This window comes from Asterias rubens, chromosome 20, assembly GCF_902459465.1.
Source record: "Asterias rubens chromosome 20, eAstRub1.3, whole genome shotgun sequence".
NCBI classification, from domain to species: domain Eukaryota; kingdom Metazoa; phylum Echinodermata; class Asteroidea; order Forcipulatida; family Asteriidae; genus Asterias; species Asterias rubens.
Window position 1 is genome coordinate 381,287 of NC_047081.1, and position 22,219 is coordinate 403,505.

General features: G+C 39.4%; 4 protein-coding genes across 4 annotated transcripts; 1 reads left to right on the forward strand and 3 right to left on the reverse strand.

Moving 5' to 3' along the window:
• Positions 1–410: 410 nt before the first annotated feature.
• LOC117304106 lies at positions 411–4,919 on the reverse strand. The gene is made up of 6 exons (XM_033788607.1): positions 4,899–4,919; positions 3,694–3,843; positions 3,078–3,257; positions 2,503–2,651; positions 1,747–2,062; positions 411–1,060 (listed from the first exon to the last, which is right to left on the reverse strand). The coding sequence occupies exons 2-6, from the start codon at positions 3,800–3,802 to the stop codon at positions 849–851; spliced, it is 966 nt and encodes a 321-aa protein (XP_033644498.1). The 5' UTR covers positions 3,803–3,843; positions 4,899–4,919; the 3' UTR covers positions 411–848.
• A 1,460-nt stretch (positions 4,920–6,379) lies between these two features.
• LOC117304133 (elongation of very long chain fatty acids protein 5-like) lies at positions 6,380–9,308 on the forward strand. Its single transcript, XM_033788633.1, has 3 exons — positions 6,380–6,506; positions 7,376–7,546; positions 7,718–9,308. Exons 2-3 carry the CDS (start codon positions 7,418–7,420, stop codon positions 8,291–8,293), a joined length of 705 nt encoding a protein of 234 aa, XP_033644524.1. The 5' UTR covers positions 6,380–6,506; positions 7,376–7,417; the 3' UTR covers positions 8,294–9,308.
• Positions 9,309–11,696: 2,388 nt separating this feature from the next.
• Positions 11,697–19,136, reverse strand: LOC117303784 (elongation of very long chain fatty acids protein 6-like). Its single transcript, XM_033788140.1, has one exon. It carries the CDS (start codon positions 15,429–15,431, stop codon positions 14,517–14,519), a length of 915 nt encoding a protein of 304 aa, XP_033644031.1. The 5' UTR covers positions 15,432–19,136; the 3' UTR covers positions 11,697–14,516.
• A 792-nt stretch (positions 19,137–19,928) lies between these two features.
• LOC117303853 (elongation of very long chain fatty acids protein 6-like) lies at positions 19,929–21,304 on the reverse strand. The gene has a single exon (XM_033788244.1). The coding sequence runs from the start codon at positions 21,046–21,048 to the stop codon at positions 20,179–20,181; it is 870 nt and encodes a 289-aa protein (XP_033644135.1). The 5' UTR covers positions 21,049–21,304; the 3' UTR covers positions 19,929–20,178.
• Between the last annotated feature and the right edge of the window lie 915 nt (positions 21,305–22,219).

Consider the following 22,219-nt stretch of genomic DNA (forward strand, 5'->3'; position numbering starts at 1 on the left):
ACCCAACGGGTCGGCAGCCGTAGAAATTATACACACAATATTCATAACAGTATTTAAAGATTCATTGTATTTATTAAGTCTCAGGAACTATAATTTTATACGTAGTGTACGTAGAGCGCCATATTTTTTTAATTTACCCAGTCAGTTTCCCTTGCAGTTTATAATAATATTTGATTGTTTTTGCTACTTTATATTTTTGCGAGAAATCTTTCATGTTTTAAGTATCTGTTGAGCTGTTTGTACATTTTAGAAGCTGTGTGGAAAAAACCCAGCCACAGCCAGGCACCTAGCTGGGAGAACCCCTTCTCTTTTCGATAAGTGCACTGGGTTATTTTACATGCGTTACACAACACATGGGATCAATGGTTTTATGTCCCCCCCCCCCCCCTCCCCCAATACATGTTCTTGGAAACTCACAAACTGGGACGGTCGAACAATGGTGAAACAGCAATAATCTTGTTAGTGCAGACATATTTTGATAACAAAGTTGAATCCAGTGAAAGTGTTGTGTTTTTTCTGACTCTAGACCTACCAAATTGGGTTTATTATTCCCAAACATACGAATATAATTGGTTAATTATTCAAAACAAAACAAAATCGACTTTCTTTGGACGAACAAACAATGCTCTCGGGGCCCCCCAAAAGATAACCATTGAAAAAAGGGTTTGGATAATCGTAAAATTCATTTGAAATCATAGTAAGTTGTAAAAATATATGTTTACATCATTAATAGGCTATTACAAAATAGAAGAAACACTAAAAAGTTATGGAAAGAGTAATTAGGAAATTGCAATTATGTATAATAAATTATTTTTACAGCAAATCCCACATAAATATGATTTTCATTCCTACTTGGCCAAGAGGTAATAATAAGAGCCCGACCACGTGTAGCGATTCCTTGCCCAGCCGTGGGTCCCATCGGCTCCCTGGCCTACCGCTCGGGGACCGAAGAACACTGAGATTAGCACGAGCGGCTTAGACGGCATGTCGATCGGCGGTAAATTCCCCTCACCGCACTGAGTCAAAATGGCTGTCCCGGAACGACAAGCAAGACGATTGCCTGAAAAGAGAGAATAATAGATGGCGTAAATACCATGCGATAGTAACTAAATTATTTCATCGAACTACTCAAGCACCAAACGTAGCTAAAGCCAAACTACCATTTTAGGTGTAGAATTTTTGACTCGTCCCATGCTCATTTTCTGCAGAACATTGCCAAGCAAATCATCTGAAAAATATGCCTGTGATATTTTTTCCACCGGACACGGGAATACAATAGTGATAAAACACATCGGTCATCGGTATATGAGTAAAAACCAATAATGTAATATTTACTGCGTTAATAAAAATAATAGCAAATTGGGCCAAGGTACGGTAAGACGAAGCACACCTTGGGTCTGTTATGGTTCTCATTTAACATCGGTCTATTTAATGGCAATTATGATTAGACTTAGCCATAACAACTGGCACAACAAGGTGGGGCTAGATGATCAAAAACTTCCATTTCTGACCAACTGGTCATCATGCGCACATTGTGTAAGCACCATGCGATCGGGGCACTCATCCCTCTTTATTTTGTACTAAAAAAATTGCCAACAGCCCATTATTTACAATCTCTATTCTAACTGGGGACCTTTCCCAAAATCCAACCGCTAACTACAGCCCCGTGAAGAAAACGGAGTCTACTAGCACGAGTGTGAAAATGGCTGGAAAATAAAGGCGGGAAAAACGAATCAATGAACCAACCTTCCTCCGTCAACTCCAAGTGGGTGTGATCCCGTCCTTGTCCAATGCTAATAGATTTGGGTTCGAGCGACGGCAGAGTTAATGCGATCAAGGTGGATGGATTCGACGAATCTTCGGCTTGAAGATAAAACTCTACATCTGTGAAGATCTTAAAGGTGTTGAAGTCAGACACCTTGATCATTTTGATGTCCTGGGGTGAGATGAGATCGAGGTTTACCTCGGTTTCATCCTCGTCCCTGTAGTTCCATGTCGATTCCATGCCGCCTTTTCCAAAACGTGTCCAGCCGCCTCCGAACTCGTCCATCAAACAGTACACCTATATGATGGAAAAGGGCAATGATTAAGAGGCACTTACTTCGTGAAAGATTTTTGATTTCAGCAAGGATATGAAATGATGTCCACCGGCCTGTGGGATATTTGTCTTTTTGTGTACCAATCCATCATGAAATGCCATTTTTCGGCGATCACTTTAGGCGGGCACCTCACCCTCGATGCCGCCGTTTTGAAGTTGAACTCCGCACTATTTTTCCCTAGGAAATATTCCAGATTTTTGGCAATCAAACATTATGACGTACGTATGTTTTTGGTATAAAAAGTGTTGGGAACTGATCGTGTTCCTAAGTTCTTAGGGCGAGCCTGGGTGGCTATAAATATAAGAGATTTGCATTTGTTTAAAAAAAAAATGCTCTTAAAATCACAATGCACTGTTCCTAAACAGGACAGGATTATTATTGTGGAATGAAAATGTTTCATTACTTGTGAAGAAGTCGATCCTTGCACGAAATACAACCCACTAGGCTGTTGTTGGCACGTCTCCATCAGGTTCTTGCACGATACGGCAGGGTACTGGATCGTTCCCATTAACTCGCACGATCCATGTCCAACACCAATGTGGATAGAAAGACCTGGTGGTACAGACAGGGATACGAGGTTGATCTTTCAGACAAAGTATGATTGGAAATTAACAACAATAACATGTATTGACTAGAAATAGACGTGGCCGCCATCTTTGATGTAAAACAATGGAAACGTGCACATGTGTACGCGATGCACACAACACTAAGCCAATGACATAATTATCTTGTCTTCATTGATCAGGCAGAGTGAGGGAACTGTTTTGGGGGTTTGTGACGAGGTTGGTCCATTAGGTAAAGTATGATTAGAAATCAACAACAAGGCAGCGGTAAGCTGCCATTTAACAAATGTATTGTAAGTGAACAATATGGACACCCAGCTTTTAGCACAGTTTATACCCTTTTCCCAAATCTTGGTTTATACATTACTTCTCGCCACGACACGTCGTAAGTATTGATTAAGATTAAGATGTTTACCTTCAATAAGATGGTACAGTTCCTGCGACTGTTTACATTGATCCTCTTCAGGAGTCAGAGCAACATTCAGAGAGGCCAGAGTCAGCTTCTTCATCTTGTTAGTTTCTTGTTTCAATCTGACGATAATCGTCTTAAGACTGGAGACACTTGCTTCAAGAAGGGACAATCGAGTCACCATTTCTACATGAAAACATTGTGATTAAAAAGTTTGGTTTTAACTCTTAAAATTATTGGCAGTACTAAACATACTTGGGTAAAGGTACAGCAGCTTTTGATAGTGTAAAGCATTTTGTAAATCATTTCACTTCGAAGTAATGTGGTTATGCAAAAAGATTTTGATTTGTATCCCTCCAAATTTTATTCTGAGAACGTTTTTATCGGATACCTTTACTAGATTGCTTATTCCATCAACGGATTATTCTTCCTGTGATGAGGCCATTTCTGCCCCACATTTCGGCAAAATAAAATACGCGACCACATTTTGAAATGAAATTGTCCACAAAAATCCACAGAGAATTGTGACAAGGCCATCCAACGGAAAATCTTTTAGTGGGTTAACAAACAAACAAACAGACAAACAAACAAAGTTGCAAATGTTGGTATTGCTCTTGTTTACCTTTGTATTCGATTGCGTCGCAGTTGCACTCATGTGCTATCGGCAGACTTGCTGGCCAAGCTACTGCGAGAAGAGCCAGAACTAGCCAAACTTGAAGAAAGTAAACCATCTTGCCAAAAAAGTACCGCTGCAAAAAACTGCTAACTTGGTCTGGAGGAAAGTCAAGAGATCATAAAGTGGTGAAAACTCAGAGACGCAAATGGTTTTTATAACCACGACGAGATAAGGTATTTTTAATGTCACTTTTTGGGGGTGTCCAATAAGTCGTCTCTGATTGGTGTCTTGTGATCAGGTGACGGGTGAAGGGAGGGTGGGCATTTTGCCAACCAAAGCTATCTTCGCGTCATCCAGTTTCTAGCTGACGTAAATCATTGTAAAACTCTCTGTATCTGACGTTGCCGCTAACAAAAATAAAACTAGAAACTGACTCTAAGCTATTCACCTTTGAACGGTCACGAGCAATCCATCCTGTGTATTTTACACTTTCAATTCATGATTTGTGAGTTGTTTAATATATTTTTTCTCTCGATGTGTATAAATTTTCTACTGTGGGAACCTCTTATCTAATAAATAACAATCTTATTTCGCCCTAACTATCTAGAACAGAACTTATCAACAATAGTGAACTTGAGCTTGAGTGAGTGCAGATTTTGAGAGATGGGTGCGGAGTAATGCTTTCCGCCCCCCCCCCCCCCTAAGATGCCTCCTTGCGGGGAGGGTTGGGGCTGACAGATTCTTGTGAATACATTTTGGAAGGGATTGAAGTCGTTAAGGCCTTTTATATGAAGTCGTTAATACCTTTTGTATGAAGTCGAAGTACTGTAAAGTATTGTGCTCCTACCTATTGAAGGAACACGAGTTATCAAGGGAAAAAATCGAGACGGGATAAAAGGGACTATGCACTTAGAAGAATGTTGGCTTCGTATCTAACTTAAAAGGAATATGAGGGTGTGGTTTTGGAAAAAAAACAAATAAACAAATTTGGAGAGGATGAAAACCGAGTCATGCTCACTCAGGTATCTTGACTCGCAAGTCGCATTGCAGGGTCATTAGCTGACCTCGGCGGATCATTAATGGGTCATTTTGACCCAGGAAAGTTTTCTCCACAAAACAGACAAAATGCAGTAATTAGATTTTAAGATTACCAAAGTTTTGCAGTTATTTTTACTGTTCAGCCAGTTACCCAGAATGTAATTTGTGTTTACCATTGTTGTAGAGATTTTCATTGTCGTGTTTAACCTCCCCCGCCTCGTCCCACGCAAACGTCGCCCACTGCCTCCTTACAATGCCTTCTGGAGTTCGTGAGAGCATTGCCCCGTTTCCAATGACGCACTTTACGATTTGACTGAAAGTAATAACTTGCTTCCAGACAGCTCATCGGTGAAGAGACTTTCCTCTTGCAGTGGGGTGAAATAGGCTAGAAAGAAAGAAAGAAAGATGTAATTGCAAAGCGAAGGAAGCCCATATTAATTTTTGCCATACACTGCATGTTGTCAAAGTTCGCGGCGTTGCCGTTGAATTTCTGCACACCGCGATCCCAAAAGGGGTTGCGGGAAAAAGGTATCATCAAAGTAATGGTGTGATAAGTTTGTAATTGTACTCTAGCCGTTTTAGCCTTCGAGAAAAGACTGCATTTTTGTCAAGACTTTCGTGGTTCTGTGAAGCTGGCAAACCAAGCCGCGAGCTTGACAAAAGACTACGGTCGTGCCTGAAATTTTGATTGGGTCGCTGGCCTACTAAGAGTACGCTAACCGTTTGTCAACTGTCCCTCCGCTGATCTGCCAAAACTAAAATATGAAACTAACAAAACAGAGACAGGTATAAAACTATGAACCGTCAAGCATGCAAGCAACCGCACGCATAAAAACAATTATAGATTAGATAGAGTCGACTGATAATGATTTCTTACGGCACTGTCAGTGTGAATCAAAGGGTGAATTGGGACAAATTTGATAACAAATTCATGAGAGCAAGAGAAAAACAGAACGTCGTGAAGCAGTCACCCTTTCAAATAGAAAACACACAAACATCCCGGTTCACATAGAGGTTAAACATCATTTCCAAAGTTCAAGCACCAAGGAACAACCTTTTTTGTTGGTGTGAATTGAAACCTGTTGCAAAATGTCATCTGAGTATAGCGCCCTGGGCGGCTAGAGGTGAAAAGTGGTCGCTCATTGGTCAATCTGTGCACTACATTGTACAGGGCGACTAACGTCACTCTGACGTCAAGCCAACATGGTCGTTCTCATTTCTACTGTTTAGCTGTAATTCTATGGAAGATGGCTCGGTGATGTTTGTAACTAGAGCATAACATTAATATTTGAATTTTGCTCGCAAAACTTCGAACTTCTGAAGTTGCTTTTATTCTCGAAACCTCCATTGTTTGGCTGACCAATGTCAACACAGTGATCTCTTCGAGATCAAGAATGACAACATTATAGGAAGAATTGGTTCCCAACAAATCTCTACACCCACGCTATTCAGGGTTAAAGGGAGGTGAAAGCGTAGGTGGAAAATTACAACAATTCTAAGATATAAATCTGAATGGAATTAAGAATACTAAAAGTCAAGCGGCCCTCTTGCACCAGTTATTTTGGAGGTTGAGCGCCCTCTGTTAACAAAATAGATTTTATAGTCAGACCCCGCCTTTGGTGGTTATTTTGCTGTTAGACCAAAGTGCCACTAAGTCAGGGAGTCGCACAACATGTGTCATGGTGTACATTGAGTGGTTTTTGTTTTTGACGGGACGAACTCTAAATTATCCCCCTACTGCCCCAAGTATTCTACACTTACGCTGAAGCCGTTGAATAAAGGTAAGATAAAGGGACAGATAGATCCGTTTGAAATTGAAATCATGAAAATTACCCATTCAGCTCGAGCGTTATAATTTGACTTTGAGTTCATTAACCCTACCACCAGTCCAGCGGCACAAGAGACCGGGACCAGTTTGAGTTTTGTTGCAAGTGCAAGCCCCCTCCCGGCCGTGCTTGTCAGGTGAGGTTGTCAATGTCAGCTCGCTTCTGCCGGTCAAGTATTTCCTGTGGTTTGCTTTGCATTAACTCTCAACAATAAACTCACTTTTTTGTTATCTAAGTGTGTTGTTTACATGTCCATGTGATGCCTCGGTTACGTAGGCTTAATTAATTATTAAAAATAACTATATTTAAAATAAAGTTTTACAATTGGCTGCCATCTGGATGATCTGGTCCTTGCGCTATGAATATGAATAATTGATGAATCTGCTAATTAAATTTGTATTGACATCGACAGTTGGCATACCGACTTTGTAGACAAAGGATGCTGGCACTCTGGCAGATCCTGATGCCATAAAAATAATGCCATGGATTAATTTCATTAAGATGCTTAAGCAGAACATATTGCTTAAATTTTAAAACGTTTTCTGCTAGGCAAAAATAGAAAGGGGAAAAAGATTTATTTTAAGGTAATTTTTCGGCTGGTAAACCTTTCTGTCTGGTATTGTAAGCAAAATGTTGTTGCGCTTAGCTACTCTTTAAATAATACATGGCTCTCAGTCACAGATTCAAGCTGCTTTCTTTTATTTAACCAGAATCTCATGGAGACCGCTTTGCGTAGGACACGGCTCTCATGTTTCCAGCTACCACATTATTTTGAAACAAATGAGTTTAAATATTCAATTTCAACTGTTTACTTTTCCCGTCAGGACAAGCAGGACTAACGGCAACGGCAACGGCAACGTGCAATCATGGGGTTACAGAAAGTATTAAACACCTTTATCCACCTGTATTCATTTGGCATTATGGTCGGGTATCTACTAATGGTGCTGTTATCTCCGCTTTATCAAAAGATCTCTAAACCCATGTCCCTGAGACCGGTAAGTAAACGATGCACAAGGTGAAATAAAGCCATGTCATCTCCCCAATAACCCTGACATTTTTTATTTTTTATTATTAAGGAAAAAGTGCATCGGTAACTTGCGTACATAGTGAATATGTACAACAAAATCAAGAACTAAATTGAACGTAACGATTGTATTTTGCTGTAGATTCTGGTGGTGTATAACTATGCATGTAGTCTACTCAGCGTCTGTACCTTCGCCATGTTCGCTTACGGTATGTACGACGCCGGGTCGGTATTTCGCATGGAATCTACACTGGTACTCAAGCAAGCCTTCCTACTCTACCGCATAGCCAAATACATTGAGCTTCTAGACACCGTCTTTATGATTCTACGCCATAAACGACGGCAGATTTCATTTCTTCACGTGTATCACCACGGCAGTATGATAAACCTCGCGGAGTTCTCATACCTCTTAACGCCATGGGCGGCCGTTGCTTTCTCCCTTGGTCTTAACTCGCTCATACACGTTTGTCTTTACTTCTACTATGGACGGTGCGCAGCAAATCCAGATAGCCCGCCCTCATGGAAGAAACAAATGACCCAGCTACAGATTGCGCAATTCTTCGTCATACTGGTGCACTGCACGGTTGGTTACCTGTATCATGGTTTCTGCGGCTATTCTATATTCTTTTGTATGACAATGATTTATCTTTTTGGTAGTTTTTACGTCGTTGCATTTCTCAGGTCTAAACAGCCAAAGGATCAAATAAAATCAGAATGATGCAAAATGTCCACAAAATGTATGTTATTATTTTTTAAAGTCTTTTCTAAGTTTTTTTTTTCCAGAACAATGAAGTTGGATGGACAGTAATGTAAGGTACATTAAAACAACATTTAGAATTAGGTTGTAGGACTTCAGCAACATTTTGAGGAGGTGCCAGATGGTGTTGTTCAGAATGTAAAGGAGTTGAATATTGGCTGAAAATTTAAAACTGTACGCTATAACGATGCTTGCTCAAACAAGTCTAGAATTAAACTGCAATTCTTTGTATTTTCATTACATTCCACTGTAAAATGTTTTCTCAAGACCACATGACTTGTGATAAGTTTTAGTACTATTAATCATGAGAATAGCAGTGTGTGATTTTTTAATTATTTTTGTTTATATTTAAGAAACAACCAAAAGGTTCCACGTCGTTTATCTCCAGCTGTCTAACCGTTAGTTTTGCACACCACTTGGTAGTTTCCTATACATTATGTTAATCCTAACGTCACGTGTTTTGTTTACACAATCTTAGCCACAGAGCTCAGTGTTCATGCACGCACTTTTAGTTCACAGTTTAACGGAAGAAAATGTCAAATCTTGTGAAAATTTACATCATCTTTTTTATTTGCCATAGAGGGTATCATTGTTCAGCTGTTTTTTTATTATTTTTTTATGTTGGAGTTTTTTATGTGAATCACAAATCAACTTGTCTGTCAGAATAAATATTTGGCAAGTTCTGGATCACACTTTGTTTGTTTTGTAAACGAATTGACAGTAATACTTTTGCGTCTTTCGTATTTTGTGAACAGTATAAAATTTAAGGGGTATTTCTTGACCTCATTCCCAGGTGTTTGCTCCGAATATGCCTTACCATATAATAGTAACATGAGGCGGGATCGATATGGTTCTTTGCCTATGGGATCAAGGCTTACACTTCCTTCATTTATCCAATTTACAAAGAAACAACCATGGAAAATGAGTTTGTTTAAATATTTCAATCTGGAATAAAATTTGAATTTTTCTACCACAATTGTGTGTTTTTGGTTATATTTGACCCTAAAATATGCGAAATGAGTACATAACCCCATGATAATATCTTTGCATAGTTGAGTAATTTTCATCAACGACTCTTTTTCCTCTAAGATTATTGATGTCCATTTCATGGTCTGTATACGTTTGGTAATAACTCTGATATCTACGGCAATAAAAACGTGTGTATTTCTAAAACGTTTATTATTCATGTGTGGACATAAGCTCCGGATTTTCGGCTATTTTATAAATATCGCGACCACCACCTTTTGAAAATGTTCACGGTTTAACTGTAGACAACTACATTTATATAGGATTATATACAACAATCAAACGGTTCCTTAACCATTCTTTTAAGTTATTTTATTAATTGCATACTTCTTCTGCAAATTAGGATATGCACGGCACGCGTTGAACACGTGCTGTCATGCGAGTTTTAAAATTGCGTTCACTTCAAATACGCTTAACAGTCAAAACCCGGTATCCATCCAGTGTCAAAGTCTTCGTTTCGAAAAGGACTAAAGATCGGTGATAAAAACCCGGCTCATAAACAGCGCCCTCTTTGAGGTCAAATGAAGTCTTGTCATTGGCTGAGAGTATTTTTGGCGCGTACACACTAAATACCCACCAGAAGTCTGTATTATGAGCAGACGGTTTCTGCTTACGGGGTAGACATTAATAGCAGAAGTTCTATTTCGTAAAGGCTGCTAACCGTAAGCAAAGAAAAAGTTAAGCTTGCCAGCCGTTTGTGCTCAACAATGCAAATGTGCTAAGCCACAATCCTTGGACCTGAGTAGCCACACATTTGTTGTTCGTGTCCATCAGGAACAACCAGTTTAAAAACCACTGATGCAGTTATCTTAATTTTATTTATCAGTTTACAATCGCTGTGTCAATGGTGAATGAAGTGTTTGAGTTTGTCGAATACAAGACCTGCAAAGCAGTTACTTAATATTTATGTTGTTCATTTGGTGTCTTTGTTAGATGGCAACTCATGGAGTGGGCGAGCTTGCTGGGGGCGACTTTTTGGTTGGGGCGAGATGAAAGTGTACCCCGGTGATTGTGGCTGTGCACAAATCCATTGCGCTGTTCATTGATTTAAACAGAGTTAATAAACTTATTTAATCTTTATAATCTGAAACTAAATCAAAGTATTTTTTGTTGTCTGTAATCCTATTACCTTGTCTGCCAGGGGCGGGGCTCTGTAATTACCCCCGACCCAATTCCCGCGACCACCCCACAACCCCATGTCGCAAGGCCGTGCGTGACAAAGATCAAAGGTAGACTTGTATTAGTCATTTCCCATTGTCTTCGATAACGGATTCTCTTGATTTTCAATTAGGGCAGGTACTGAGTACGAAGATCCAAAGTTGTGTGTTTTGAAGAATTTAAAGGGATTGTGTCTTAGATAAAAGATAATTTGATTACCATTTAGGGCATGCATTGTGTATTTGAAAGAATTGATATGACTTGCGTAATAACATTATCACTGATACAAAATATATGTGATATACTAGTTTGTCGTTGAAGGGGTACGCCCAATGGGTTACGCCCAATGTTTTTACCAGGGGCGTTTCCTGTTGGGCGGGGTTGTGTGAGGGGTATTACTAGACTATTTAGATATGGGTTGCACTTAAGTTGGATCGAAAATTGCGCACAGAGCAACCAAATGCACAAACACCGGTCCCTCTTTACAAATCTCTCCTGAGCACATCTCTGTTTGTCCCCCGCTCGCTTGTACCCCGGCATGTACCCTCTCTCTCACAAACGCTTTCGAATAACCCCTCGTTATCTAAAACGCACCTCGACTTCCCTGTAGGGGTTTTCCGGGCCTAAATTCTTTCTCACCTTCAAATAAATTAGTGAGCAATTAACTAAACGTTACTTCAGAGGAAGCCGTTTCTCACAATGTGTTATGCCACCAACAGCGTCTCCGTTCCTTGTTATAACCAAATAAGTTGTTTTATGCTAACATGTATTTTTTAGTAATTACCAAACGTGTCCAGTGCTTTTGAGGTACTTGGACAAGTCTACCTTAATTGCGACCTTTGCCTTTGCAACAATGCTTTGGGGTATCGCTGAATCAATACCCAAATCAGCTGAAGGACTACCCCATTGACAAACACACTTTTGATAATAATGATTGGGATTTGCAGCTTCCATTATTTTATAAATCATTAATGAATGATAAAGGTGTTTCCTTGCTAAGGTTGAGCATTGAGGTACCTCCATGGGTTGAGCAACAGTTACGTCAACATGCCCCCCCCCCCCCGGCAACCAAAGATTGCATTGTATTGCTGGGGTCATCGGGTGAAGTTATGGCCCCAGTACATACCCATTTATGGTAGCTTCAGGGATGGATATATCAAACATTTATCTGAATTTAAAAATATTGTCACGTCCGCCTGGTAAATTAAATTCTCAAACATGACACCTTTTGTTTGGGTAAAAGTTGTTAATTTATTTATTTATTTATTTAAAAGTAGAATTTACTCCAGTCCAGTGCAGTTTCTATCATGTGATCTAAAACTAGATCTAATGTGGTCTAAACCTAGCAAAACATAAATAATGTCACTTTAGGCAACAACACCTTCAAATATTTGTGTATTGATAGTCATGTTGTAAACAGCATAACAATTTTTACCAAAATATTAATTTTTATTGATAATCAGCCAAGAAAATACTTAGAGGTACAAAACAATTTCTATACAATAATCTTTTATTTTAAATCGAACAAAACAGTTATGATGCATAATGATGCATAATGATGTGGTACACATTCGCAAGTTTCAGTCAATGTGATTGGCTTATACATCGACTATTTTGTTCTGATTTTCGTGACCAATCTATTGATTATTCTAATGTATCGATTGTTCTTGACATGAACAACTTTATTGACAAGTACGAAACAACGTATAAACAATACCGAGGTCAGAACGAACGTTTAAGCTCGAGGAAAATTCTACTAGGAATACTAAAAATATAATTTACTCTTTACATTTCTGTCAATTCTCATACACCTATTCATGCATCTATCGATTTATACAAATTACCTGAAAAATACAATCATTTTTAGTCAAAGAAAGAAAATGTCGGTATCCCAATCTACCACTTAAAATCAAAGGTTTAATTCAAAAAGTGCTCGATTTGTACCATAGTTCACCACTGATCAAAACGACTGAAAGAAATGCTATGTATGCATCTCATTAGAGGCATAGCCTACATATTTTATACTACAGATATATATATTTATAGGAAGAAAAACATCTATTGCATAATAATTGTGTCACACTTGTAAACAATTTTAACAATACCAAAAACTGATATCAATATTGAAAACAATAACACCTACTATTAATTACTGTAGTCGGTCAAGCCCCACTGCACACACTGTGCCGCTTCGCTGAACAGACCATAGTACAGGGTTCCCGCCGTTTATAGCTATTCCTTGAATTTAACAATATAATCTAAGATGTTCATGGATTTTTGTTTTGGTGGAAGGTCAAGAAGTTGGCATAAGCCTCTTTGAGACATGGTTGACACTATAGTAGATGTATTTTGGGTTTGGGTGTTTGAAGTGTGGACCTTAGAACAAAAACCACATAATGTAGTGACTTAAACACTGTGTGTGCTTACACACGTCCACACAGTGTTATTTACAGAATTGAGGAATAAAAGGTGTGTAGAAAGTGTTCAAAACAAAAGAATATCCACTCAGCCACTGCAACACCGTGTGGATCTGAAAACAAAAGACTTGCACACGTCCATACAGTGTTATTTGCAGTGTTGCGGAACAAGATTTTTTACCAAAGTGGTCAAAACAAAGGGATTTCCACACAGTGCCTCATCAAAGAGCTGTGGAGGCCTATACACGTAACAGACTAAATAAAACCCGGCACACCTCAAAATGGCCGACTAATACTGCTATCCAATAATTTGGAACATTGAAAAGCATGTTCCTGTTTGACATGTTTTGGCCTTAGTGGTTTTCCTGTATGGGTTCCAGGAGGTGCCTTATAGGACTTCAACTTGTACTTGTTGCTAGTTCACTTATTTTACACACCAGATCTTTACATACACAAAACAGAACATTGTTAACTGAAGTTTAATCTCTACAACCAATGTTTGCGATGTATTTGTGGCGCTGACCGGTTGCTACAAATTCTAAAACAACGATAGATTTCTGTACAAAACAGCATAAGAATTTGTAATGGAAAACACCCTGATTTTGTCCTTGTGGAAAACATGGAATTTCACTGTAATAATAATCTGGGAACCCTGATACGAAAACAGGCCTATTCGCAAAAAAAAAATCATCACATTTTGATAAAATGTTATTTTAATTATTTTTAAACAGTATTGTGTTTACTAAGTAATTGCACATATAAATTTGGATTGAAATAAACTCGTGATTCTGACTAAGGGGCTTATCGGGGGCGAACGACTTGTACAAGTTAAGCCGGAAGGAAAAGCAAATTTATAGAGACCGAGGTCAAATTGAAAAATATTACTCGTGCATTATCTTTCAATGTCATAAATGCTATAATTCATTCAACCAAACCGCCAACAAAACATAGTCTGGTGCTTGTTCTTGTTAGGAGTTTGACCAATCGCATCTTGGACCAAAAGGGGCTCCAGACAAGGATAGGAGACTGCGCAGAACTCGCGCAATTTCGCCCTGTTCAAAGTGCGCATCAATCCTTTTGTATGAGTTGGGATCCAAGGTCCCTGGTAATCATTAAAATGCGCGAGACTGGATATGCACAGTCGTCTGGCACCTACGGGTACACAGGTTACAAAATTGAACGAGAACTGGTCGTGTTAAATAATATATCTTACTGTAGATAAACCAAACATAAAATTTGTGACAATTAATTCAAACTGCAAAAGTGGTATGTAAGAATGTACCCAGTCTGTACCCATTCTGACACCAGAAGGTTACAACTATAAATCAATAGTATTTCAGCCTTGATTGTCTGATGATGGTGGTACAAAAATGAATGGAATCCTTTGTGAAATTACATTCATCTCTGTCAGAACGCCACCAACATAAAGGAGAAATAAAATTAATGGACCAATATAAATTTAAAAACCAATATAAAATTTAAAATTTGTCAACTGCAAACCAACAATAAGATTGCATGATGTAAATTACAAATTCATAATCATGATGTAGAAAGTTTGTTGTCAAAAGTTGTTGGACAACTTTTTAGTTCGTCTTCTTTTCTCCATTGTTGAGTTGACCTCTCGGCTGTTGCATGTCCGACTTGTCAGCAAGTTTCTCCTGTTGCTTAGCGAAGTAAGCCCTGTAGAAATAGTTCGCGAAGAGCATGAAATAGCTAAGATACATGACGAAGGATACCTCTAGATTTCTCCAGGTGACATCGCATGGCTCACCGCTCTTTAGGACCTGATGAGCGTATAGATTGATGATAATCCCCATAAACATTTGCATGATTTGCAAAATGGTTATACACACGTTGACTTTACGAGGAATCCTGACCAATCGGGATGCTTTAAGGGCATAGTAGGTATACATGAAAGCATGGACGGTGTAGTTCATAACCAGAAAACAGCGCCCAGTCGAGGTGTAGCAGCCATAACTATACCAGGTGTACAATAGTACAGTGATATGATGATACCAATGAAGGAAGATCAACTTCTGCTTTCGTAGTACGATGAACGCAGTATCGCCCAACTCGACCAGTTTGCTCGCAGCGAAGAGCCAGGCCCACAGACCGCTGGCCCCGATGAAGCCGACCGAGTCACACGCTATAGATTTAGGGCCGTAGGTAGTAGCCATGTAGTAGCTTTCTTCCCAACCACGGAGCAGTCCGATCCAGCTGAAGATGGCCAGGCCGACCGACCACGCCGTCAGGGCCTGGCGGAGATCGTAAGCCGGCCGGTCCCTCATGATTCTCTGCCCCACAAGTATGAGTAGAACATAGAGACTGCATAGGGGAATACCCACTGACCAGTACTGCTGGAAAAGGCCCACACCCCACTCATGATCGAATCTCCGTTCAAACGCGAACTCATAGGCGTACACCACGGGTACTTTCGTCGTGTTCAACGGCACTTGCAGAGGAAGAGTAACCGGTGGAAATCCCCGTGTCTCGGACATTTTCTCTGCCGGTGAAATTCAGATGCCTTCAGATGTATTGACCTATCTTCATATGAACAGGGCGATAGTTCAACCCTTTACATAGACCTTGCTATGTGACCACTAGTATAGTAAACTAGCCTTGTATGTACGTCCTCGCCTTGTATCTATGCGTCAAGCCGAAGGTATGTACTCATACATCATGCCAAACTAGTTAGCATACGCGGCTCATTAGGGATTATAATTTATACAGTTGTCCCTCATCGGGCAGGCATGAACAGCGAGCGTGTCCCTTGCGCAGTCCATTACGCACATATACCTCGCCTTAAAAATCACGCCATCTGTTTTTTAACCGTAGAAATAAACCCAGTCAATAGACTTGTCTCATGCCTTTTATTAACTATTTTGTAAGGTTCAGTCATGCACAAACTGTTCCATGCGGGTCCTTGAAGCCTTGGAACAGACTTTAGGTCAAAACACTATACAAAATGATTGGCTCCAATAGGCCTTTTACGCCGGGGTCGAACATAGGTGTCGTTGTGAATTTTTGACATGTGTGTTTTTAATTTCCTACAACTTTTATGTGGAAACGTGACCGTTTAACTCTCCCGTTTCCCCTCGCACATTTTTCAACACGCACATAAAATAAATTCACAGTTATAATTCATAATATTATGACTTATATCTCAAATCAGCATATCTATTTTATATTTAATAAATTAGCACAAATCATTACTAAGTATAGCTGCGCTGCTCATAGTTAGGAATTACCATAAATCATAACTTATAAAGCATATCTCGTAATCATACACAAGCCTATAATTGTGAATATTTCATAAATATGAATTATCACCACTCATAACTATAGCTCGATTTGAATTAGCATAAAACATCAAAATATTGACTTTGTATCTCGGTCATGAGTTAGCATAAATTTATCTATGACTTATTTTTCATACGAATTAGCATAAGTCATACTTATTCTGCCAATAAAGTTGTCACTATGACAAACTTGTTACGGATTCATCATACGAATAATAAAAACGGTCGTGATTTTGTTTAATTAATGAGATGGGATTCGAACCGGGTCTACAGATTAGAAAGGCAGGGAAAGAAACATGCTAAGTCAAAGAAACATGCTAAGTCAAAGAAACATGCTAAGTCAAAGAAACATGCTAAGTCAACCTGATCCCCAAATACCGTGTAAAACTCTCTAGTTTATGGGAACCCGTTAGTGCACTAATACTCCCATGGTAAGAACAAATTATTACCGTCACGTTGAACTACTACACACATTATTACCGTCACGTTGAACTACTACACACATTATTACCGTCACGTTGAACTACTACAAGCACAACAGAACCAGCCCCCCCCCCCATAACAAATACCAGGAAAGGCCCCGAATCATACGATACAATAAGTAAAGGACAAATAAATAGAAAGGATACGCTTGAAAACCATGTTGTCCTTGGCATATTAAATTGTTTGTTTCGATTTTAGTGTAAAGTAGTGGCGACACGCATTATACCATCAGACACACACTGAAAGTTAGTATGGAGCCATACTAAAGATAGCTCCACGGTATTTAGGGCATCATAGTTTATTGCTACATGAAAAGGGCAGGACTGTCTAGCGTAACTGCACACAAATAAACCCTCACAAAAATTCATTTTATGATAATGCAAACTGTGTGCATTGTCGAACAAGGTTGCTTGCAATCAAGCGTGCAGGGCAATATCACGAACATGCCTGGGGATTTGTTTTTGGAATAACCTGGGTCGGGGCGGGGTGCACATCCACAGATCGGCGGTTCAGTATTTCGTCCAAAGTTCTAAACACATTTTTTAAGAAACTTGACACATAATATGTTTCACCAAGTTCTACATGATGACGTAATTTTTAAATTATTTGTGTGTGAAATATGGTATTTCCCCCATAGTTTACGTTTTGTTCTTCTTCGAATGCCTAAATTTACACTTATTTTGACATTATTTGAAAACGTGGCAAAAATGTATTTCTGTGGTCGTGACCAATAGGGGCAAAGTAGTTTGCGCTCGTGTTTTGCAGAATGCACATGTCCTTCTCAACTTGTTACGAATCAAGTGTCTTGCTCAAGGGACCGTAGGTGGGCCATAATCGTTAGTATTTTTGTGTTGTATTCACTTGAAACTGATTTTGCCTCCATGAACGGTTGCCTTGGTAACAGCTGACCCCATGTAACAATCACTGAATGACCCTAGATATATTTTGGAGAAAACAGAAAGTTTTGAGGTGTTCGGATGCAGAATGCAACCAACGCTAAACATTCAAACTACTCAATCAACACATTTGATTTAACATAGCAAATTTATGATATTATGTTTATAATATATTGTTATCTATAAAAGGTGAGAGTGTAGTCTTAGTTGACGAGAGCTGTTCATTTTGAACTATTTCATTTTGTATTTATATTATATTTTCGTGGAAAGGACTTACACAAGTTTAGTTATCCTGGTGTATCAGTCCGCAACAAAAGGTGCCTAAAGAGGGCGCTATATGATTAACTCGGTAGCAATTTTGGTCCCCAGATAATTATCATTCATCGACATTTGAACTTTAATCTTCTGCTCAATTAGATATGGGAGTCCCTGTGCCCGTCGCGTTGTTCTATCAGATTAAAACCCTACACCGGTGGAATTTTCTAAACGTCCGAGCACAAGCCTTAAAGAAATGTCCCTCTCTCTGCAAATGGGACCATTTGTTTCAGGGCCTATAGTTATCCCATATACATCAAGTTCCAAGGTCACAATTAGGCAAACTTGTTTACACTTTTTCCCCATTGGTGGGCTCTCAGGTCTATCTATATATTTTGTGTGTCCACAGAATATAAATGAGGCCTCCACCCTTTTTCTCCCTTTACTTTGGTTTGGGTGCATCTAGCTCTCTATGTGTACGAGTGCATCACCCTTAAAGCGCATGATTATGTCACTACCTTTGGGTGTGCCAATTAAAGGTATGTTGGGGTGGGGTGCCGGGAAAGGGGTGGGGGTGGAATGGTAGATGTATGTTTGTTTGTAATGGAGGAGTCCCATAATAATTATCAGTACTTTTTGATGATAACTCTATTAGACGTCACAATAAACACCGATACAAAAAACCCATCTGGGTTTTACTTTGTATATTTCACAAAAGATTCAAATAATATTACAAATACACAAACAAACTGTATAATATTAAGTATTTAAAATTATTTCTTGATTATTTTTTTATACCAATTATTAATTTACAACATTTTAACAAGAGAAAATGAACCTATTGTGCATGATACTTAGTTAGTTACATCAAAAGAGTCACACAAAAAACATTGTACAAAATTCGAAGAAACTAAAGTCTATAGTTTGTTTTTAAGACTATAGTCTTTATGCAATGACGTCATATCGCCGCCATCTTAGAAGCAAAACGATCATGCAACTCTGGGGAAAACGCACAGCTATAAACGGATGTCTGAAAGGGTGATGGGCCAATGAGCAACATTCTTGTGCCCTCTAGCTGAGGGCGCCCTACCCAAATGACGCCATAGAACAATAATGGTCTTATAAAATTAATTCTCTCGTTTTAAGTTATTTTTAGAAAATAGAACTGCTTTACCAACCAAAAGAGAGCTATAAATGCAAACAAGTAAAATGGTCTGACATTTCGATTAGTGTGAGCCTTTTCCAAACCTAGATATAGGAATAAGGGGCTCCGTCCGGAGCAGTGTACATTTTTAGTGCACGTTCAACAACAAACGGAGCCTGGAGCGTAATTGAGGTTTGGAAAAGGCCCTCCTAGGGTTTCCGTATCAAGGATTATGTTCGTGAAGGTCACACTAATCAGTTTGCGTTTGTGTTTCGTCTCAAATACATTATTTATAAATGTATCCATGATTAAGCAAGAATTACCCCTATAAACCAACACCAATGAACATTGGACTCTTAAAACCAGGACCCGATTTCAATAGTTGCGCAATAACCAGTGAATATTGCTTAACCATTTTTTGCTATTATGGAAAAATATGCAGAATACTACAGATTGTAAATGTGACATGCGTATTTTGGCTGATAACTTATTCTGGCAATCATGATGACAAGAATTATTCGAATATATGAATTTGAGACAAGCACAGTATCAGTTATAACATGGCCACACATCAACACCTCTTTCAGAGCCCCAACAAAATGAGAGATATTAAAGCAACACGTTGCCTTGGATCGGTCGAGTTGGTCTTTGAAAAGCGTTCTGTTAACGTTTGTTATAAAATGCATATGGTTAGAAAGATGTTGTAAAAGTAGAATACAATGATCTACACAAATATGCCTCAAAATTGCGTGGTTTTCTTTTTACCTCGTCCGCTAACACGGTCGGCCATTTATGGGAGTCAAAATTTTGACTCCCATAAATGGCCGACCGTGATAGTTCGCGACGTAAAAGGAAAACCGTGAAATTTCGAGTGATACTTGTGTGGATCATTATATTCTACTTTTAAAACATCTTTCTAACCATATGCATTTCATAACAAACAATTTTGAACGCTTTTTATAGACCAATTCGTCCGATCCAATGCAACGTGTGCTTTAAGAGCCTTTTACAAAAGAGAAATGTACAATTGTAACCCAAATCAGTTTACATAGCAATAGTTACTTTGCATTATAATTTCCCTCAACCTCGGCTGGATGAAAGCATTTGGCTTATACTAGTTAACTGGAATATTTTAATTTAAATATGGAAGTTCCTTCGTCGTATATTTCTACAGTCCTTTCTTTTCTTGCAAACTGCTCCCGTTTTTATTGAGATCTTTTCTCTTCCCATCACTGCCCGGCTTGGAGAGGTATCTACCAATGAAGAAATTGAGAAAGAGCACCAAGTAGCTGAAGTACATCACTGAAGATACTGTCATGTTCTGTTCGTTGGTTGAACAGTAGCCGCCATTTCGAATTTTCCAGTACGCGTAACCGTTGACAACGCATCCCACCAGCATCTGTGTGATCTGTAACGTGGTTATCACTAAGCCAACCCAGTTAGGGATGCGTAGTAGACGAGAGGCCTTGATAGCATAGTAGGAGTACATGAGGGAATGAACAGTGAAGTTCATGAGGCAGAACGAGCCAGCTAGAGCGACAGTCTGAGGATAGGAGTACCATGAGTACATGAGCACAGTGATGTGGTGGTACCAGTGAAGGAAGATGAGATTCTGCTTACGTAGCACGATGAATGCCGTATCGATGAGCTCAGGGAGTTTGCTGAGAGTGAAGATCCATAGCCAGAACCCAGCCATACCCTTGAAGAGGACTGGGTTGCAGATAGTTGCATCCAAGCCGTGGGTCCGGAGTATACTAAAGGTACCGGTAGCGAATCGAATCATACCCATCCAGCTAAACGCAGCGAGTGCAGCAGACCATACAGCAAGGGGTAGACGCAGATCAAACGGCTGTCTAGACTGCATCAAACGCCTGCCGCCGAAGACTAGAACAACATACAACACGCTGAATACAATAGACAGTTGCCAGTTGTTGTAAAACCATATCAGGTTGGGTCCAGGTTGGAATTGTCTCTCAAACTCGAACATAAAAGCTGGTTCGAAAGGTTTGAGGGTAGAATTTACTCGCAAGTGCTCCATGGTACAATCCGGCTAGTTGTTGAATCGTTGATGAAAAATAAAAACCACAGGTTTTTTCAACAGTTCAAGTTCAGGAAATTTAGGTGTATTCTTTCAGGAAGAGCAAGCTCTCGTCGTACTGTCATCATTTAATATGATGAAAGCACATGATACAACCACCACACTGTACCATGCACATACTTTTCCAATACGGTGGCAAGGGCCACATCACACAGTCATACTGTAGTCGAACCATCGACTGTTACCCCCTATGGTCTGAATATCAAAGTCAACCTCTATCACACCGATCAGTACACATATTTCACATAGCCGTCAGTGGATAACAAGGGAGGACGTTTGGTTAATAGAACAGCCCTTGATTTACATAGATGTTCGCAATTGGCGCTTAAGCGGTCAGGCGGGGATTATCGACGCTGATTGGTCAATACAGCTACGCCTTCATTGCAATGATGAATGAATCCTTTTCACAAGCAGACACAAAAATCCTATTGGCACATAAAGACTTATCGCCCCATATGGTGACACGCGATCAGGCCACCAAGCGAGGCAGCCTGTGATCACACAGTCCATGAATGCAATAAAAGCTATTTTATTAAAGGCATTGGACACGCTTGGTTGCCAAATACCCGTATTTTCACTGGGTGTCTCCGGTCCTTGATGGCCCACATCATGCATACAATTAATAGTCTGTGAACAATTCTGGTTCGTCAAATTTCTATGACCCTGAATGAAAAGCAACTCGAATTCAAACACTTCAACTCGTTCAAATCTCTAATTGCGAGGACACAATGGAAGTTATCCATGGCATTGTGTCATATAGTAAATATTACACTGCCAGTAGACATCACCTTGTTTCACAGACAGACGTCACAAGCAAATAGAACCACCAAAGTTCAATATACATTACTCAATAATTGCGAAATTCTTTGACAGACTGTGGGAGTAAAAGTCACAGATTTAAAGATTTAAAGATTGTTAGCGTTGAGTATTGTATACAAAAGGCTGTGGTTGAATACATTACGTTCCATTGTTACTTTTGGACCATTAGTTAACTAGAATGCCCCATTTCATAATACAAGCTGGTAACGAACAGACAAATATTGCTTAACAAAATCTTCATGCCAGCCAAACTGTCATTAAGTTTGGAAAGGGGACTAAGTGGTAGCTGGGA

Coding starts and splice junctions, on each gene's coding strand:
- LOC117304106 (XM_033788607.1), bottom strand. CDS start 3,802: ATGGTTTACTTTCTTCAAGTTTGGCTAGTTCTGGCTCTTCTCGCAGTA. Junction 3,258..3,693: donor CGACGCAATCGAATACAAAG/GTAAACAAGAGC, acceptor GTTTTCATGTAG/AAATGGTGACTCGATTGTCC. Junction 2,063..2,502: donor AAGGATCGACTTCTTCACAA/GTAATGAAACAT, acceptor TCCATCATATAG/GTGTACTGTTTGATGGACGA.
- LOC117304133 (XM_033788633.1), top strand. CDS start 7,418: ATGGGGTTACAGAAAGTATTAAACACCTTTATCCACCTGTATTCATTT. Junction 7,547..7,717: donor AACCCATGTCCCTGAGACCG/GTAAGTAAACGA, acceptor ATTTTGCTGTAG/ATTCTGGTGGTGTATAACTA.
- LOC117303784 (XM_033788140.1), bottom strand. CDS start 15,431: ATGTCCGAGACACGGGGATTTCCACCGGTTACTCTTCCTCTGCAAGTG.
- LOC117303853 (XM_033788244.1), bottom strand. CDS start 21,048: ATGGAGCACTTGCGAGTAAATTCTACCCTCAAACCTTTCGAACCAGCT.